This window comes from Jaculus jaculus, chromosome 7, assembly GCF_020740685.1.
Source record: "Jaculus jaculus isolate mJacJac1 chromosome 7, mJacJac1.mat.Y.cur, whole genome shotgun sequence".
Classification (NCBI taxonomy): Eukaryota; Metazoa; Chordata; class Mammalia; order Rodentia; family Dipodidae; genus Jaculus; species Jaculus jaculus.
The window spans coordinates 104,932,049-104,952,764 of NC_059108.1; the positions used below are offsets into that span (position 1 = coordinate 104,932,049).

The 20,716-nt window shown below is 35.1% G+C and overlaps 1 protein-coding gene across 2 annotated transcripts in view; it reads right to left on the reverse strand.

Annotated features, from left to right (window-relative positions):
- Map4k5 (mitogen-activated protein kinase kinase kinase kinase 5) overlaps positions 1–20,716 on the reverse strand; it is a 134,253-nt gene that overhangs the window by 53,081 nt on the left and 60,456 nt on the right. For both annotated transcript variants that reach the window (XM_045154281.1, XM_004649167.3), the window contains exons 4-11: positions 19,560–19,650; positions 19,065–19,129; positions 15,908–15,963; positions 9,665–9,712; positions 9,535–9,577; positions 8,700–8,772; positions 2,687–2,818; positions 642–704 (exon numbers count right to left, since the gene is read on the reverse strand). In XM_045154281.1, the coding sequence (XP_045010216.1) occupies positions 642–704; positions 2,687–2,818; positions 8,700–8,772; positions 9,535–9,577; positions 9,665–9,712; positions 15,908–15,963; positions 19,065–19,129; positions 19,560–19,650 (571 nt within the window). The remainder of the gene's footprint in view (positions 1–641; positions 705–2,686; positions 2,819–8,699; positions 8,773–9,534; positions 9,578–9,664; positions 9,713–15,907; positions 15,964–19,064; positions 19,130–19,559; positions 19,651–20,716) is intronic.

Genomic DNA, 20,716 nt, shown 5'->3' on the forward strand with positions numbered 1-20,716 from the left:
AATAGTATCATAGACTACCAAGGACTCTGATGGCAATACCTGTTCTGCAATCTGACTGGTTTATTTTATAAAATGGTATGTAGAAGATTATTTATTAGAAAATAATTTTAATTTTCACCATCTAACTGATGTTATTTTTATGAACTATAATGATAAGCATAAAAAAGAAGTGATTAGGATGAAAATAAGTAACAATCCCTTTGAGTACTATGGAAGGAATACAGAGAACACCTCACAGAAATTAAATTATAAGTGTCACAATATCTGGGAAGCCTTTTCAACTACCTTTCCCTGAAAGTCAACATGTAATTATGAATATAAAAGAATAAAGGTTAAAAAACACGAATTTCCAAAATCTTTATTCATTTAAATCCTTCCCTTTATCACACTTCTTTACTCAAGATGACAACATGCTAGAAAGTGACTGTGCTTTAAATAAGCAGTGAATTAAAAAGAACACCGACCAGAAAATAAACCTAGATTTTTGCTACACTCTTATAAATAGACTAGCTATGTAACATGGGGCAAGATGCTTAATTAATGCCCAGGAGCTCTGGTTTCAGTTTCTATAAAGTAAGGGAACTACACCTGTATTCCTCTCAATTGTAAAATTCTATAAGACCATATATTCTTTAACTCACCATTTTGTTTTGTCCTTTAGTTTTGGAGGTTGAAAATTACTTTTTGACATTAAAAAGAGAGCCCTGAAATAAAAACTTAAGTTAGATAATAGCAAAATACTTTGATTACTACATCTAACAATCAGAATAAATATTCTGTAATGAATTTATGTAAAACCATCACACATTAAGACACTAATTGTTTTGTGCTTAAAAATTAAATATTTTATATTTCATTTTCTTATAGCACTGGGGATCAAACTCTGAGCCTTATATATGTTAGAAAGAGCTATTATCACTGAACTGTATTCCTTGCCCTTATAATTTTTTTATGTCTTAGAAAGGCTATGAAAAATTTCCCAAAGCTACAGACACTATCTATAAATTTCAAACCATACCTTATTCACAAAACTATAAACATGTAGTTTCATTAGCACGTAGTACCCTAGGTAACTAACATTATATTTAAAGCATATTTATATAACTGTATATTATTTTATAACACAGAGATGCTACCTTACTTTAACATTAAGTTATATGTTTAATCAAAGAACAGTATCCAGTTATTTTGGCAAGTTATGTACATTTCCTGATCTCTTTGCTTTATTTAGATAATAAATTCCCATATTCTTTCACCATACATAAGACAAACTATAAAAGGATTTTATGAATTCACTTTTGACTTGTTGGTCTATAGACTATGAGGTAGAAAAATGGATGACGTAAGAAAAAATTCCTAAAATGCTCAATCTCAATATTTGTTGCAAAAATCATTGTGTGTGTGTTTGTAAGCAGAGAGACAGAGATATTGGGTATGCCAGGGCCTCTGGCTGCTGCAAATGAACTTAAGATGCATGTGCCACCTTGTGTATCTGGCTTTACGTAGGTAATAGGGAACTGAACCTGGTCGCTAGGCTTTGCAGGCAAGTGCTTTAAAATGCTGAGCCATCTCTTCTCTTCCTTTCATTTGTATTACTCTTAACAAATAACAATCAATTATTTTCCTAAAGATCAACATTTATTTGCATTCTAGCTCACAATAGGTATCTCTTAACTTGCTTACCTTTAGTTCAATGCTTCTTCAGTATCTGGTACCTACTCATAAGAAATCTATCTTTTTTTATTTCTCTATGTAACATAAATGAATCCATGCTTGATCATTTATTAGGAGAACAATTTCCCTATTCTGTTGGTTTCTTTTTAATTTTTATACTGTTCAAAGTTTACATTTTACAGCCAGGCATGGTGGCACATGCCTTTAATCACAACACTCAGGAGGCAGAGGTAAGAGGATCACTGTGAGTTCAAGGCCACCCTGAGACTACCTAGTGATTTTCAGGTCAGCCAGAGCTTGAGTGAAACCCTACCCCAAAAACAAAAACAAAATGTTTATTTACATTTTGCTGGGTGTGGTGGTGCATACATTTCATCCCAGCACTTGGAAAACAGAGGTAGGATCAACAAAAGTTTGAGGCCACTCTGAATCTACATAGTGAATCCTAGTTCAGCCTGGGCTAGAGTGAGACCCTACCTTGAAAAACCAAACAAAAAAAACTTAGTTCAATATATCTTTTCATTCAAAAAAAAAAATCAACCTTACAAAGCCCTAATTTTTAGAAGATACTATATCATAAAACATGATCAGCAATTATACTAGCTAGGTATAGCTACTTCTTCATTTCCCTAGACAAAATAAAAGAAAGAAAATCAAATGGGAATATAGAAAAGCAAATGTGCATTCTACCATTTACTTATATTTTTATGTAAGTAAAAAAAATAAACAAGATGAATTGATAGAGGAATTAATATGAAAGACTCAAAAAGACTTGTGTAGTTCAAGTGGCCTATCCCAGTCTGACTATTAAGGCAAATTTGTTTGATGTTTGATGGAAAAGCTGCAAGTGGGTAGAGAACTCACTTTTGTTTAGGAGCAGCTAGACACCAAGAGCAGGTTTTACATGGCATTACCTATGATTGCCTTACAATACTTCCACTATTTTGATATATTTAAAAAAGGGCTTGTACTCCCAGAGCTATAACTGTATAATTATAAATAATGAGAACACCTCATTGGATGAAGATCAAACATAGGTGGTTGAAGTTCTCCAAGTTCAATAGCTGTTATTCCTACTGCCCAGATATCACAGAGTTGGTTGTAGCCACCATTCTTCTCCACGGCTGCAACTTCTGGGGCCATCCTAGAAGGAATCATGAATATAGCATTATATAACTTATTTATTTACAATACAGTATATATATTAATCTTTTATTTATTTATTTACTTGAGAGAGAGGGAGAGAGAATGGGTGCACCAGGGCCTCCAGCCACTGCAAACGAACTCCAGACACTAGCACCGCTTTGTGTATCTGGCTTACATGGGTCCTGGGGAATCAAATCTGGGTCCTTAGGCTTCGCAGCCAAGTGCCTCAGCCACCAAGCCATCACTCCAGCTCATTTTTATATTTTTTAAATAAAAATCTGTTGATTTTTGTTATGCTCACTAGCTTTACAGGGAAAGAAGCTGAATATTATTTATTAGGAGAGAAGAAACCTTACCAGAAAGAGTTGCATGTCTTTTAAAAAACTCATTATGCATTACTTGAATTTCCTTCTTGGAATACTGGTGCTCAGGGAAAAAAAAAATCATGTTTTACTCTTTTTTTAAAAAATTAATTAATGAGAGAGAGAGAGAAAGAGAGAGAGAGAGAGAGGAGCAAATGGAGAACATGGGTGTACCAGGGCCTCTAGCCACTGCAAACCAACTCCAGATGCATGTACCACCTTGTGCATCTGGCTTATGTGGGTATTGGGGAATTGAACCTGGGTCCTTAGGCTGCACAGGCAAGTGCCTTAACCACTAATCCATTTCTCCAGCCCTTTAAAAAATATATATATTTTAAAATTAATGTCTTACTCTAAAGCTTGTCAGGTGAGCTTGTTATTCAATACAGGAAATGAAAAGGAATATTAAAAGTCAAGGTAATGTTTCCAAAGGAGGTGAAACTTAAAAAATGAATCAACAGGAAGCTAAAGGCATTTCTGAGGAAATCCCTACAAAAGCAGGGATGAGGAAAGCACTGGGCAGCTGCACCGCTGTTCCATGTGTGCTCTACAGACTGTAATGGAACCACACACTGCTGATGAGCAGGCAGGCAGTGATCACTACAGTAGCATTCTCTCTTGTTTAAATGCATTGGTTTTTAGTCATTCACTTTATTTTACAAAAGTGTAAGTCTGATAGGTGGGGAAATGAAAAACAAATTCTTCACAACAGATGGTAGAGGAAGAGCCTAGAAAATGTATGGATAATGAGCCTTCATATTAGGGACAAGTTATAAAATTACTTTTATAAGTAAGTTTTTATTTTCTTTTGAAAATGATGTGGACCTACTGAAAAATTTAATTATGGAAAAAAGCTCATGACAACATGAAGTATATTGTGAGCTGAGTGAGGTGAAACCGGATAGGCAAATGAGTACTATTTAAAAAAAAAAGGTGTGGGATGGAGAGATGGCTTGGCAGTTAAGCACTTGCCTGTGAAGCCTAAGGACACCAATTCAAGGCTCAATTCCCCAGGACCCATGTAAGCCAGATGCACAAGGTGGTGCATGCCTCTGGAGTTTGTTTGCAGTTGCTGGAGGCCCTGGCACGCCCAATGTCCCTCTGTCTATCTGCCTTTTTCTCTCTTGCTCACAAATAAATAAATAAAAATAAACAAAACAATTAAGAATAAATAAAAATAAAAAACACAAGGTGTGCTGGGAAATATCTGCAAGCATTTGAGAGACTGAGGCAGGTATATCTTCAGTTTGATGCCAGCCTGAGCTACACAGCAAGACACTATCAAACACTTCTCCCCAAAATAAATACAAACAAGAGAAATATTACAAAGGACTTTGGTATATAGTAGTTACCTTTAAATTTATAAGTTGTAGATGATACTGTTGTGGGGTAATATTATTATTTCTATTTTAAAGGTTATGAATTATATTAAGTATATATAAATTATAAGATGCTTTTACATGTACCTAGATTACAAAAACATTATAGCCTACATTAGTTGATACATATTTGCACACTGTATCTCAACTTAAATATGGAATATAATGTATATGTCTAAAGTGAGACAAAATGTGTATACCCAAGATTATTTTGCTATTTTATGGTGTTGGAAATTGAACCCAGACTTGAATATGCTATGCAAGTACCTTTGTCAGTGAGCTACAGCCCAGTCACCAAAACGTGAATATTAAAAAGCTAGTCTATGCAGGGCATGGTGGTGTACACCTTTAATCCCAGCACTTGGGAGACAGAGGTAGGAGGATCAACATGAGTTCAAGGCTACCCTGAGACTACAAAGTGAATTCCAGGTCAGCCTAGGCTACAACAAGACCCAACCTCAAAAAATCAAAACCAAAACCAAAACAAAACAAAAGCCAGTCTAGCTGAACTGGTGAGTCCCTAGTTCAATGAGAAATCCTGTCCCCTCAAAAATAATGTGAGGGCTAGAGCGATAGCCTAGTGGTTAAGATGCTTGCCTGTAAAGCCTAAAGACCCATGTTCGACTCGCCAGATTCCACATAAGCCAGATGCACAAAGTGACGCACGCTCAAGGCTGCACATGCATACAAGGTGGTACATGCATCAGGAGTTCGATTATAGTGGTTGAAAGCCCTGGCATGCCAATTCTCTCTCTCTCACATTAAAACAAAAAGCAAGTCTGTTTGGTTTGCTTCCACAATAATAATAATGATGATGATGATAATAATAATAATAATAATGATAATAATAATGTGAAAGAATAATTAAGAAGCTTAACAATAACCTCTGGCTCCCAATAAGCACAATACACACATACACATGCCCCTCTGACATGTGTGCCTAAACACATATGAACATACATACACATACCATATAAAAATAAATAAATAAATATATGAACGAAAGATGGAAAGGAGGGAAGGCAAAACTTAAGATAAACACAGGAAGGATTATTCTAGAGAAGTAGTCAAAACAGCTAAAGTAGCAGTACTGCAACAGGGTAAGGAACAGAACCCAGCTAATTTTTACTGGAGAAGAGTGCTTACAATGGAAGACAGTCACAGAAAGAGGTTGAGGAAGGAAACAGGGATTGAGTGGAAGAAAGATACAGATAATCTAACTCACCTATTTTTTTTAACTTTTATTTAAACATTATTTATTAGGAGTTTTTCTTTTATTAAAAGCAGTATGTGCTGATTGAAAAGAATTTGATATAGGAAAAAATATGGAAGAAAACAAATGTGATCTCAACCAGAGTCAGTCACTGTTTCTTGTATTTTCATCTATACTTTTTACTTAAACATGCATATCTCTTATAAAATATTATTTATAGTATATACTACTTTTAATATTAACTTTTTCATAGACCCTGCTACTGCTATCCATTCATTTTCTACAACATAATATTTATGTATTTATTTATTTTTGTGTGTGTATGTTTATGTGTGTAAGTGCAGGTGTGCATACACCATGGAGCATGTGGAGGTCAGAGAACAACTTTCAGGTTTCAGTCTTCATCTTCTACCTCATTTTGTGGCACGGACTCTCTTGTATTGCTGCAGTCACCAGGATAGTGAATGCGTAAGTTTCCTGAAAATTCTCCTGTCTCTGTTTCCCATCTTGTCAGAGTGTGGAGAAAGAAGCCTGCCATAACTTCTAATTTATGTGAGGTGTAGGGATCTAAACTTGGCTTCTCCAGCAAGCACTTTATTCACTGAGCCATATCTCCTAGTCCTCGCTACACAATTTCTAACATCAATGTGTTATTCCTTTGAATTGATATATACAATCTCCTTGTCCCTCAGTTTTTATATTAAAACATGTTCTAAAAGCTCTTTGCACATGAATGTTATATGTTTCTAATAAATAACAAGTGGAACTATTGAGACTAAGGAATATAAACACTACTTAAAGGTTTGACAAAACCTTACTGCCAAATTACTTTTCAAAATTATTGTACCACCTTTTACTTTCAATATTATGTATTTAGTGATAGAGGGCATTATTCACGATTCCAAAAATGCCCTTTATTAGTGTTTATTTTCAACATGGGAAACATTTATATTTTACTGCTCCTTACAGGTGTTATCTTAGAAACTGATTCTCAAGAGACATTTTTTTTTCAGTAGAACTTACATATTAAAGATATTAACATAGTTTGGCCTATTTAGTCAGTATTTTACTTATATTTTAATATTGTTTAAGCCGGTAGACTTTTATAATGTTTCCCATTTAAGTTTTATGCCAATAAAGGTTTCCTTTTTTTTTTTTTGAGATAGTGTGATGTATCCCAGGCTGGTCTTGAACTCCCTATGTAGGTAGTCCAGGATTAACTGTTGATCAACCTGCCTCCATTTTCCAGGCCATGGGCATTATCAACATGTACTACCACATCTGGTTTATATGGTACCGAGGTTCAAATCCAGGTCTTCCTGCACACTAGGCAAGCATTTACCAATTGAAGTACATCCCCAGCCCCAGGAGTCCTCAAAAAAAAAAAGGGGGTGGGGACTTCTGGCCAAGATGGCGACCGCCTAGCTAAGCTGCAAATCCTGGGGAAAGAAAGATAAGATGCAGATCCTAAGGAGAGAGCCACACCATCATACCTCAAAAGGGCCCGGCTGAAACTAAGGAAAATTGGCAAAACAAGCAAGGATGCTGTTTTCCTGATGAACCGGACACCAGCACAAGGGGGAAGGAGATGAACACAGAGAAAAATCAACTCCTGCCAAATCAGAGAGCCAGAGCCTCAGAGGCCCCCAACACCTCATCACTGAAGCAAACCAAAAATGAACCCAACGTGGCTCAGGGAAATTTTGCGGAAGAGGGGGCGGAAAGAATGTCAGAGCCACATGTTGGGTCAGGATATGCAGAGGCATTTATTGTACCAATAACTGTGGGCTAACTCCACAATGCACGACCCATATACATCAACAAGGAAGGGCCAATGGGGAGGGGGTAGGTCACGGATGAGCCTAATAATGGTGCCAAACTGCCTGTATTTGCTGAATAGAAAACTAATTAAAAAAAAAAGAAAAAAAAAGTTCCTGATATAACTTTGATTTTTACTTTTACATTTTACTCTAATATACAATTAAGTCCCCCCGCCCCCCCCCCCCAAGGTAGGGTCTCACTCTAGCTCAGGCTGACCTGGAATTCACTAGGTAGTTTCAGGGTAGCCTCGAACTCACAGCGATCCTCCTATCTCTGCTTCCCAAGTGCTGGGATTGAAGGCATGCAACACCACACTCAGTTCAGTATATAATTAATTTTGATATTAGTTATGGAACTACTTTCAATTATTTTCAAAATAATAAATTATCCAAACACCACACATTAAAAATTCTAGCTTTTTACACAAACTTCACATGTCATCTTCTATAATATTCACTCAATTATTTTACATACTATGGAGTTTCTTTGTTGTTGTTGCTGCTGTTTTTTGTTTGTTGAGTCAGAGTTTCACACTGTAGCCTAGTCTGTTCTGGAACCAACTATGGAGCCCACATTACCCACAAACTCATGATAATCTTCTTCTTTCAGTCTCACTAGTAATGTGATTATAAGGCATGAACCACTATGCCTGGCTCATGTTAAAGTTTAATATGAAGTTTTCTTTTTTTTTTTTTATGAAGTTTTCTATTATATGGCAATGATTTGTCAATAATTAAAACAGATAGATAATTCTGTCACTCATCAACAGGATACACTATGAGTATACAGCCTAGTGTAGACTAATGTAGTATGAATGTATTTCAACAACCAGAAAGTATAATCATCAATTAAAACATAAGCAAAAACTGAATAAAAAAAATAAGAAAATTATAAGAGGTAACAGAAGAATTTCTTGTGAAAGGTTCATATATCTCAATATGAAGCCCTGAAATAGTAGACATTAGCATAGGAAATATAGGGAAAACTGACAATATAAAGAATATCAAAGTATTAAGAAAAATGCAAGTGTTCTGGCATTCAATGGTCACTTGTACTACCAAGTATCAACATAGAAAACAGACAAAGGCAATCACAATGTCTTACCAATAAGGGGTGCCAATGAAAGATTTTCTCTTTGCAATAGTAGCTGTTATTTTTGCTGCTACACCAAAATCAGCTGGTGAGGAAAAATTAAGGTGAAAGATTTTAGTTCTTTTTGATATAACCTGAATGTCCAAGTTTCACCTCTAGGCAACAGCATTATTAGTAGTTTAGATATTGATGTCAAGGAAATGTGCATAAGTTGAATACTTAAATCTCTTTTGGCTTGGTTCATAGCATACTAAGTGAAAACAGTTAAATGGAATTTTACTACAGTGAAAATGTACTTTATTAAGAACAAAGTTAATAGATATTTATAAGCACACTCAAGTTAATTTGGGGCGAGGAGGCAAAAACTGAACATATGGGAAAACACACACTTGAATTCCTTGATCCATACACAGTACAAATTTAGCATTTTGGTACTATTTTTAAAAGTTTTTTCTTCATTGCATAAACTTTTATATTTGTTGCTAAGCATAAAAATTTATTACATACCTAGTTCATTTTTTCAGTTAATAAAAGGATTGTACTCTCACACATGAATAAGTATTAATGACTAAAGAATATTCTGTAAGTGATAAGCTATGAACAGTTTAGCAGTTTTCTAATGCTAGGTTTATATTTTTCTAACAAAAACAATATAATGAATACATCTAGGAATATAGATTTCTCATCTTTAAGATTTCCTTAAATTGAGCTTCAAGATAAAATTACTGACATAAGGTAAGGATTATTATGATTAGATATAAATATTAAACCTATATAATGTTAATTCACATTTTATACTTATAAAGTTTTTGAAAACGCATTAATTTAGGAACTTGAAATAACATACCTAATTTTACATCACCATGGTCTGTTAATAAAATATTTGCACCCTAAAATAAAAATACAGATACTATTAACTAGCATCCTAAGATTTCTTCCAACAGAATTAATAATTTAAGTATATTAAATTAACTTACTTTAATATCTCTATGCATTTTGCCTTTAGTATGCAAATAAGCAAGACCCTGAGGTTTAAAAAAAGTATGTATTAGCAAAACTTCAAACTGGACTCCCAAAATTTCTACTTAAATTTTTACTGAATAATATATTTTTTAAAAAGCTAAAATGTCTTTTTTAGATGGGATACCATTTAGATAAGTTTATTTTTACTAGTTACCACTTACTATACTGCAAAGCTTTTAAACTCATTTTCTGATAAAAATAGAAATACAGAAATATTTTACTAAAACATTACACCACAAACAAGTAAGACAATGAACTTACCGTTCCCAAGTTTCTATCTCTTGTGCCCCTTTATAAGTATTCTCTTCTTTACAGCAAACAACGATCTGTTTTTTGTCACTACTTATCAGGTTGTCAAAGTTGTTTGGCTATTCTAGGTACTTTACATGTCCACAACAATTTTACTGCCTCTCTCTATCCCCCACTTTTTTTTTTTTTTGTAAAGATAGGGTTTCAATTTGCAACCTAGGCTGATCATCTTGCCTTAGCCTCGAATGCTTGCATTACAGGGATGGGCCACCATGCTAGAACTGGTTTGTCAATTTCTTAAAAAAAAAAATTAAAGGAGGCTGGATTTTGATTGGAATTTAGCTGAATAGTTCAATATAGTTCAATGGGGAAAATTAACATCTGAATAGTATTGAACCTTCTAATCCATGAAAACAGTATAGTTAGTTACTTAGGTCTCCAATTTCTCTCAGCAGTTTTGTGGCTTTTAGTATGCAGGCATTTATGTACCTTTGGCTGTATTTATCCCTATGAATGTCATATTTTTATGTTTTGTTAGTATTCTCTTTAAATTTCAATTTCTAAATTTTTGGTCAACACGTAGAAATCCAATTGATTCTGTACAGCAATTTTGGGTTCACAGCTGTTCAAGCCTCACTTATTAGTTATAGTAGCTACTTTGTAGGTTCTCTTTCATTTCCTATTTTCCAAACTACATACCATTTATTTCATTGTTTGTTCCTTTCTCACTAGTTGAAACCTCTAATACAATGTTGCAGCATATATTCTTGCTTTGTTTTATCTTGGGAGAAATCCATGTCAGTCTTTAAATGTAATTTAGTTGCACAGTTTTCACAGATGCTCTTTATTGCATTAACTAAGTTCTTCTCTATACTGAGGAATGAGTACTGGATTTTGCTAAATGTTTGTTAAGCTGATCATGTGGCTTTTTTATAGTGTGCCAATGGTTAGTTACTTGAAACAATTAGGACATGTTAGATTAACATTAAATTCTTTTTTTTAGTTTTTATTTTTGGATTCTGAAAGGTAGGGTCTCAGTCTAGTGGGGGGGGGGGTCAGAGAGAGACAGAGAATAGGTGTGCCAGGGCGCATCTGGCTTACATGAATCCTAGGGAATTGAACCTGGATCCTTTGGCTTTGCAGGCAAGTGCCCTAACTGCTAAGCCATCTCTCCAGGCCCAAATACTACATTCTAAGATCAACTGTATTTTTTATGTATTCTCCTTTTTATATATTGTTGGGCTATCTTTGCTAATTTATTTTAAAATATTTTGTTTGCATATACTTGTTACTACAGAGCTAACTGCTTTCAAGTGACATACAATTTCACTTATGGTCAGACTTACAAATGTATACTTCTACTTCTCTACTCATTTATGTGCTATTATCATATATCTTACTTATAGTACACTATAAACCCCAGAACACACTAATTATCCTTGCTTTAAAAAATTTTAATGGACACTTTTTTATTTCTATGTGTATATATGTGTATATATATGATGTTAAGTATGTTTCAGGGGTCTGTGAATGCTATGATGCACATTTGCTGGACAGAGGACAAACCTGAGGTGTTTGTCTTCTTCCACCATTTTTTTGAGACAGCCTCTCTGCTTTGCTGCTGCTGCGTGTGAGCTTCTGGTTCTTCCTGTCACTATATATACTTGGGGATTACAAATGCATGGGCACTTTGTATCCAGCTTTACGTGGGTACTGAGGAGGATCAAGCTCAGGTTGGCAGGCTTGCAAACAAATACTTTTAACCATTGAGCCATCTTCCCTGCATAGATGCTAATATTTAAAACACTTCATGTTAATTTACATATTTAGCTATGTGGTCTCCAGGAATAAAATCATGTTCTTCATTTCTTTGAGTAAATCTACATTTTCATCTGATGCCAATTAATTATGCCTATAGAACTTCCATGAATATTTCACCTTTGCCAAATCTGAAAAACTCTTTATAAATTTATAAATTAAATCTAAGATGTCCTCACAGGCTTATTTGTGTGAATGGTGGGCCCCAACAAGGTGCTATTTTGACAAGCTGTGGCATATACATGGGACATAGTAGCAGAAATGAGGTTATTATATTCACCTGTGGTTCTGGCCCAAGCTCTCTGCTTCCTGCTCTGCCAAGACATGAATGTGGTATGCTGCAAGCTCCTTTCACCACTGACCAAACTGCTCCAATATACCTTCCCACCATGATGGATAGTATTTCCTGTAATCTCAAATAACATCTTCCTAGGGTTGCTTCTATCAGGTATTGTATTTCAGAGATGAAAAAAGTAACTGACATGCCTTTAATTTATCTTTGTTTTGAAAGGTATTTTCTCTAGGTATTCAATTCTAGGCTGACAATTTCTTTTTCCTACTAGGCCTCAAGAAAAGCTCTTATGTTTCACTAACTCCTTATTTGCATTGTTTCCACTAACACGTTTGTCAGCATGCCATCATCCTTTTCTTTGTTCTTTGTACATAATGTATCTTTTTAGCGTTTCTAAGACTTTCTTGTTACCAAATGAGTGAGCAATTTAGTGAATGATGCATATTAATGTTCTTCCCTAAAAGACTTTTCTAAGTGCTTTGAATCTGTGAGTTGCAGTTTCATTAAATTCGGGGAAAGCTTCAGCTATTCTGTTTCTTTTCAAATCTTATTTTCCATTTCCCATTTTGTCTCTTCTCTTTTAGAAACATAAAACACATATTATGGGGCCAACCAGAATTACCCTACAATTTAATGATATGTGTATGTTTTCAGACAGGTCTTACCATGCTACCCAGATTGTTTTAGAATGCTTGAGCTCAAGTGACTCTCCTGTCTCAGACTCTTAGGTCACACACTACACAGGCTTCTTTTTATTCTTAAATTTTTCTATCTTTTATCGTGGATATATGTTTTATTGCTATATTCTCAAATTTCTACATCAATATTTTGAAAAATCTACACTGCCATTCATCTATCTTTTAACTCCATCATAGACTAGTTTTTATCCCTAGAGTTGGATTTGGGCCTTTAATATCTTCTTACCTCTACTAATTTATTAAACATTTCCACAACAAGTATTATAACTATTTTACTGTTCTACTAGCTATAGCACCTTTTATTATATGTCAGTTAGACTTACTGATTTTTTTCTTACTGTACTAACTTGCATTCCTAGTAATCTTTGGATTCTTAATGTTATTAAGTAAACTTTTTCATACACTGTGTATTTTAAAAAATATTTTATTTTTATTTATTTATTCGAGAAAGGGAGAGGGAGGGACAGAAGGAGGAAGGGTGGGAGGGAGAGGGAGAAAATGGGCACACCAGGGCCTCCAGCCATTGCAAATAACTCCAAACACATGTGCCACCTTGTGTATCTGGCTTCTGTGGGTCCTAGGGAATGGAACCTGCGTCTGTTGGCTTTGCAGACAAGCACCTAAACAGCTACGCCATCTCTCCAGCCCCATACTGTATATTTTAGACTTTTAAAAATACTCTTATACTCTGCAATACTCTATTCTGAATAATGCAGTTGCTTTGGTCTCCCTTGAATCCAAGGCCATAAGCTGAGGCAATAAAGTTTCTTTATTTCCTACCTCTTCGGACTTGCTGTCTGTCTTGACTTGGTGCCTTGCTTCTTAAAAATCACTGTTGTTATGTATTTCAGAGTTTCTTTGATTGTTTTTAGTAGAATGGTAAATGCTACTTATTCTTTGTGACTCTATTTTGACCAGATGTATAAATCTGTTAGCAAAACAGAACTCTGAAACTGAAACAAATTTTTGAGGTCACTGACTTCCAAGTCTCATTTTATACTTGGGGAACTAGAAGCATGTAAAAGGCTATGTCATAGTAACAGGGCCAGGCACAAGTGCAAGTTGTTATTGCTGCTGCTTTTTCTCTTTGGTTTAGCACTCTGTTCACTGCTAAAGGAAAAAAAAAATCAGAAATTCAAAATAAAAAATAAATTTGTTAATAATTCTTTTCTATTGATACATATGATTAGATGTTTGTATTTTATAGTAGGCCCAAAGTTTTTTTTAATGTAAATATTGTAGAAAAATATATCTAAGCTGGGCATGGTGGCACATGCCTTTAATTCCAGCACCTGGAGGCAAAGGTAGGAGGATTGCTGTGAGTTTAAGGCCACCCTGAGATTATAATGAACTCCAGGTCAGCCTGGGCTAGTGTGAAACCCTACCTCAAAAAAACAAAAAGAAGAGCCAGGCATGATGGTGCATGCCTTTAATCCTAGCACTCGGGAGGCTGAAGTAGGATTGCTGAATTTGAGGCCATGAGACTACACAGTGAATTCCAAACCAGCCTGGCCTAGAGTGAGACCCTATCTCTAAAAACAACACAGAACAAAAAGAAAAAAATAATCATCTACAGTCTGTACTCTTTAACTGTGGTTTCTGTATATGTGGGTTAAAGTCAAAAACAGATTAAAAATATTTGAGAAAAAACTGTGTTTGTAGTAAATATGTAAATATTTTGTCACTGTAAACAATACAATATAGTAATGATTTATGTAACATTTATATTGTACTAGTTATCATAAGAAATCTAGAGATGATATGAAATACACAGGATGATGATGCAGGTTATATGTAAGAACTATGTCATTTCTATAGAAAGGACTTGAGCATCTGCAGATCTTGGTGTTCTTGGGAGATAATGGAAACAATACCCCCACGGATACTGAAGGATGGCTACACACCTGCACACAACACATGCATAGAGGAGATTTTACTTCCACTCATCCCACAGCAAAATCTGATATGGTATATGTTTTAAAACATACAGAAATGAACTCTATAAACTGACTTAAAAACTTCTAGTTTCTAAAATAAGGAGTACATAAAAATATCAATTTCACAGCTGGAGAGATGGCTTAGTGGCTAAGTGTTTGCCTGTGAAGCCTAAGGACCCTGGTTCGAGGCTCCATTCCCCAAGACCTACGTTAGCCAGATGCACAAGCGGGCTCATGCGTCTGGTGTTCATTTGCAGTGGCTGGAGGCCCTGGCACACCCATTCTCCCTCTTTCTATCTGCCTCTTTCCTTCTCTGTTGCTCTCAAATAAATAAAAAATTTTAAAAAATACATCAATTTCAAAAAAAAAACTTCAATTTCACTTCCAAACAAACTATACAATCTAGAATGTGGATAAACAGAAGTCCTAATCAACAAGAAATCAACTGTTAATTTTTTAAAGCCCATAATTACTGCTACTTAACCCCTAGTCCTCATTTAAATGTCTTAATGTATATGACCAACATTGTTAATGCCAATTTTTCTGAGTTTCTCATTTTTTTTAGGGGATTAAACAACATAAACAAATTTGGAGAAATGTTATGTAGCCTTAAACCTCTAGAGAAGACCCATGTTAATATACTAAAAGCTCTCACAGATCCCCAAGAAATGAATCAAAGATATCTGTTTAATACAATGTTAACAAAACTTAGCAAAGGGAGTTCTGGTATCAGTGACTTGTATTAACATGAGCAATGGCAAAAGCCCTCAAGCTCTCTATTAGACACTACTTTTACTTCCATAAAACTTGAGGGGAAAGATAAAATACTACAATTAAGAGGTCTAGAGATCCATCCACACAGAACAACTTGTAGGTGTGGCTTCCCTTAGCACTGTAGCAACTTAAGATGCAGAATATCACATGTTTATCAGCACCCAAGAAGAATATCACATATAACCATCTGCTTAAATGAACTGTTGTAACTCACAGATGAAAAAATAACTAGCTTTACAGAATTAAAATATGACAGCTTAACAGGAAAATCATATTGATTTCTACTTTTGGGCAAATCACCATTTATAGTTGGTAACTGTGAAATTACTCTTCTAATTGGAATTGCCTTTCTAAGTAAGTGCCTTAACTGCGGGGCCATCCCTCCAGCCCTTGGAATTTCCTTTCTATATACATAAGCAGATATGGTACCTGTAAGGTTTCTCTGCATACATATGCTATCTGCAATTCTGATAATGGTCCAGTAACTAGAAAGAAAGAAAGAGACCACATTGTTATAAGTTTGAACCCAAAAGACTAAAAACAATCTGGTTGTAAAATGAAAACCTTGTATAAAACTTCTGTATATGGCATGGGAAGACTTATCTACTAACAAGGAACATAAATTGCTTTTTGTAATTCAGAGACAAAAAAAAAAGATAACATTAAGAATTTTCAAGTGTATTTTAAAAATATAGATTTGCTCCAGAACAAGTCTGGACAATGAAAATATACAGTGCCTATTATGTGCAAAGCTTAGTACTAAATATCACAGGAAGCACCATGGAAAGCAATGAATATTTTCTCAATCCGATACACCTGAACAAATTTTCAGAAATAAAGTCAAGAAACTGGATAAACATATATAACAAATCACATTTTGAGAGAGTGTCATACAGAGACTGGTTGTTGAAAATGTATGCTTTAAAAGACAAGGTACTCTAGTATAATTCTTTACCACACCTCTCAAGGCAGGGGGGCTTGATCTAATAGCTCACCCCAAAATCTTAAAAGCAAGTACATTCTTCCCGGCAAACAGATTTCTCCCTAACATGAAATATAAAATCCTTCTTTTGTAAATATCCAGCTGGAGGCTTCAGAACTGTGCCTTTCAATGCACCTGACAGAAAATCTGAGGGTATCCCAGTGTCTGACAGTGAAACCCAAACAAGAACTTACATGTAATCTATGTATTGTATTACACTTGGCTGTCTATACCTAATGAAGAACATAATCTTTTGATGTTTAGTAAATCAGTGGGATAGCAATATAAGAAACAAAGCCATATTATTAAGAGCATTTAACATTTTTAGATTTAACTTTAAAAAATATTTTATTTATTTATTAACTTGAGAGACAGGGAGAGAGAAAGAGGCAGATATATAGAGAGAATGGGTGCATCAGGGCCTCCAGCCAGTGGAAACAAACTCAAGATGCATGCACCACCCTGGGCATCTGGCTTACATGGGTACTGGGGAATCAAACCTGGGTCTTTAGGTTTTGCAGGCAAGTGCTTTAACTGCTAAGCCATCTCTCCAGCCCTCAGATTTAACTTTAATACTCAGGCTTTAAAAACAGAAACTTCATGAAGATGTCTCAAATTCTTTACACATAAAAGGGAGAGTTGTAAAACTTGCTGGCTACACAGTTTAACTTTATGATAAAAATTAAAATTAAATATTATAAAACTTTAATCTCTACAAGTTACAAAGTATTATTTAAACTGAAATGGCAGCACTTTTGTTAGGCCATCTATTGTGGCTACATTTATTTACTATACAACTTCTAACATAAAAATTTCAACATAAGCCGGGTGTGGTGGCGCACGCCTTTAATCCCAGCACTTGGGAGGCAGAGGTAGGAGGATTGCTGTGAGTTTGAGGCCACCCTGAGACTCCATAGTGAATTCCATCCAGGTCAGACTGGGCTAGAGTGAAACCCTACCTCGAAAAACAAAAAACAAACAACAAAAAATTCAACATAGAAACATTTTAAAGCATTTTACATGATTCTTACATAATATGTAATTTCAACATGTGTTCCACTATCCCATATCTATCTTAAACATGGAGTCAAAAACATATTTCATAAGAATCTATTTTTATTTTCATACATTCTAGAAGTTCAAGAAACTGCCAACAACAGAACAAATTGGAAGCTAAAGAACTAAAACTAGAACTATTTCTAAAAAGTATTATGAACACATACCAAATTTAACTAAGAAAATGGTCTAGAGCCAGGCGTGGTGGTGCACACCTTTAATCCTAGAACTCAGGAAAGCAGAGGTAGGAGAGGAGGATTGCTGTGAATTTCAGGCCAGCCTGGGCTAGAGTGAGACACTACCCTCAAAAAAAAAAGAAGGCAGGCATGGTGGCGCACGCCTTCAACCCCAGCACTCAGGAGGCAGAGGTAGGAGGATTGCTGTGAGTGAAAGGCCACCTTGAGACTACAGAGTGAATTCCAGGTCAGCCTGGGTTAGAGTGAGACTCTACCTCGAAACCTACATCAAAACCTACCTCTGCCCCCAAAAAATGCCCCCCCCAAAAGAAGAAGAAAAGAAAGAAAGAAAGAAACTGGTTTAAATTACACAATGCTAAATATTCACTCTTTAAAAAAGTACATACATTTTAATACAAATTATTAAAGTATGAAATCAACTGTTTTTCTGGTTATAACAATGTTATCTAGTGAATTATATGATTTCTTTTTCATGCATTTCAGTCTCACTTATAAACAAGTTAGGAAGTTCCACTTTCTTAGAGTATATCTTAAGTTTTGAGACAGGGATTCAATATACAGCCTAAGGAACCTTAAACATTGTATCTTTTCTATCCTGCCTTCCAAGTGTTTGAGAGTTGTAGGCATGTACCACAATGTCCAGCTAAAAGTGAAATTTAAATTGTACAAGCATTTACAGATATGTCAGTTCTAGCTCAGGCAAAATTAGCCGAATAACCAAGAACAACAATAAAACTTCTTGGGTTTTTTTTGCATGTATACATAAGTGTGATGTGTTCGTATGTGGGAGCACATACACATGTGTGTATGTACATGTGTGGGTCAGAGGCTGACAGTGGTGTCTTCTTTGGTTACTCTGCAATGTAATTTTTTTACTGTTGAGAACTGAACCCTGAGTCTTGTACTTGCTAGGCAAGCACTCTTCCACTGAGCTAAGTCCCTAAGCCCACCATCGTAATTTTTGAGACAGGGTTTGTCATTAAATATGGAGCTCACTGACTTGGTTTAGACTAGCTAGTCAGCAAATCCTAGGGATTGTGCTATCTCTATCTCCCCAGGGCTTGGGATTACACAGGTGTGTCACCATGCCTGGCTTTCATCCAGGTGCTGAAGATCCAAGCTCAGGTCCTCATGCTTTGTGCAGCAAGCATCTGACCCACTAAGCCCTCTCCCCAGGCTCCTTAACTTTTTGTTCTTAAAAAAAAAAAAAAAAAAAAAGCAATACACTGGAAACAGAATAAAAGAATCCAAGTGAGTAAATCTACCTATTATTTTCCCTGATTAACTAGAAATGTCAAACAACCATTAAAGGCAAAGTAGATTTTGAAATATAAAATCTTATCAGCAGTACCATGATAAATATCTTGAAGTGATCCGCCACCACAGTATTCCATACAAATCCACAGTTTTTCCCTACTAATATAAAAGAGAAAAAAATCATATCAGCTGGTTATTCTCAAGTACTGAAATAAGCATCCTAAAACTCTAAGGTTTAGACTACTTTAGCACACCAGGCTCAGGATGCTTTGCAAAGTACATGGGTCCTATTTTAAATGGTTTAGAATATGAACAATTTTATATGTTAAAATACCTGCTTATCATCATTCATAATGTTCTATTTAAGGTTGTCAGATAAGATATGACCATGTAAGTAGAGATGCCATTACAAATATAGCAGAGAAGATGACCCCCCAAAACCTACAAAGTTTAAAATTTTGAACAATGTTATTTAAAAAATGCACATATATAATGTCACTTACATAAAAGAGAGGGAAAGTGGTAACAAATAGAATATAAAATAGAAAACAAGAGTGGATGCTTTTGTCTGTTTTTTTTTTTTTTTTACCTGAGATAGCTCCCAAAGTAGGCTACGATGTTACAATGTTTACATTCTTTAACCATAAATATTTCTTGTTGAATCAAAGAAAAATCATCACCTGAAAAAGAAAGTTGGGCATCATGTTACACAAAATGTATATGAAAAGAATGGAAAGTTCCATAGGTTGCTGAAACTGTATTTCATAGCTCTTGGATAACTGTTCTATAAATGTCTTATGTCAGGTTAATCTATCATATTGTTTAACCCTGAAGTAAGTGTGTGTGTTTGTGCACATGTGTTTCATGTTATATAGAGTCTCAAGTCTCAGACATGCTAGGCAAGTGCTCTACCACTGAGCTTTATCTCTTATTTCCGTTAATAATGTTTGTGTAAATCATCTGCATATTGATAAAGATTAGGGTAATGAAGTCACCCCCTATTACTCTATTTGGACTTATATGTCATTTTATGTTCTGTAGTGTTTATTTTATGACATTGGGTCCACCAACATTTAACAAAGCTATTTCTAATCCTTACTCTTCTTGGTGAACTGTTCCTTTCATTAACATGTAATTATCTTCTTTATCCCTTCTTACTAATTTTGGCTTGAAGATGGCTTTGTCAGACTGACTATAGCTATTCTTGCTTGGTTTTGGATTCTGTTTCCTCAAAATGTCAAGTTCTAGACTTTTAGTCTGTATGCCTCTCTTCTAATGAAGAGCCATCAGCTAGTTATTATTTTCTTCAATTCACTCAGTCTGTGAATTTTTTTTTTTGTAAAAGGGTTTGGTTTGTTTTTTTTTAAGCTTATTTATTTACATATGAGAGAGACAGAAAGAGAGAGGGTGCGTATGGGAGTGCCAAGTCCTCCCGCCCCTGCAAACCAACTCCAGATGCATGTGCCACTTTGTACATATGGTGGGTACTTTATGTGGGTACTCTATGGGATTGAGCTCAGGCTGTAAGCCTTTGCAAACAAATACTTTTAACTGCTGAGCCATCTCTACAACCTTTATTTTCATTTTTTTAAATCAGTATAAAGCAATGGCTTTCATTATGAAAATTAACACATACACATCGTTAGGCTTTGTTCATATTCACTCCCACATTACATCTTGCTCACCCCGTGATTCTTCTGCTAGCCTTTTCCTCTTCAAAAACTAATCCTTCTACTTTCACATATA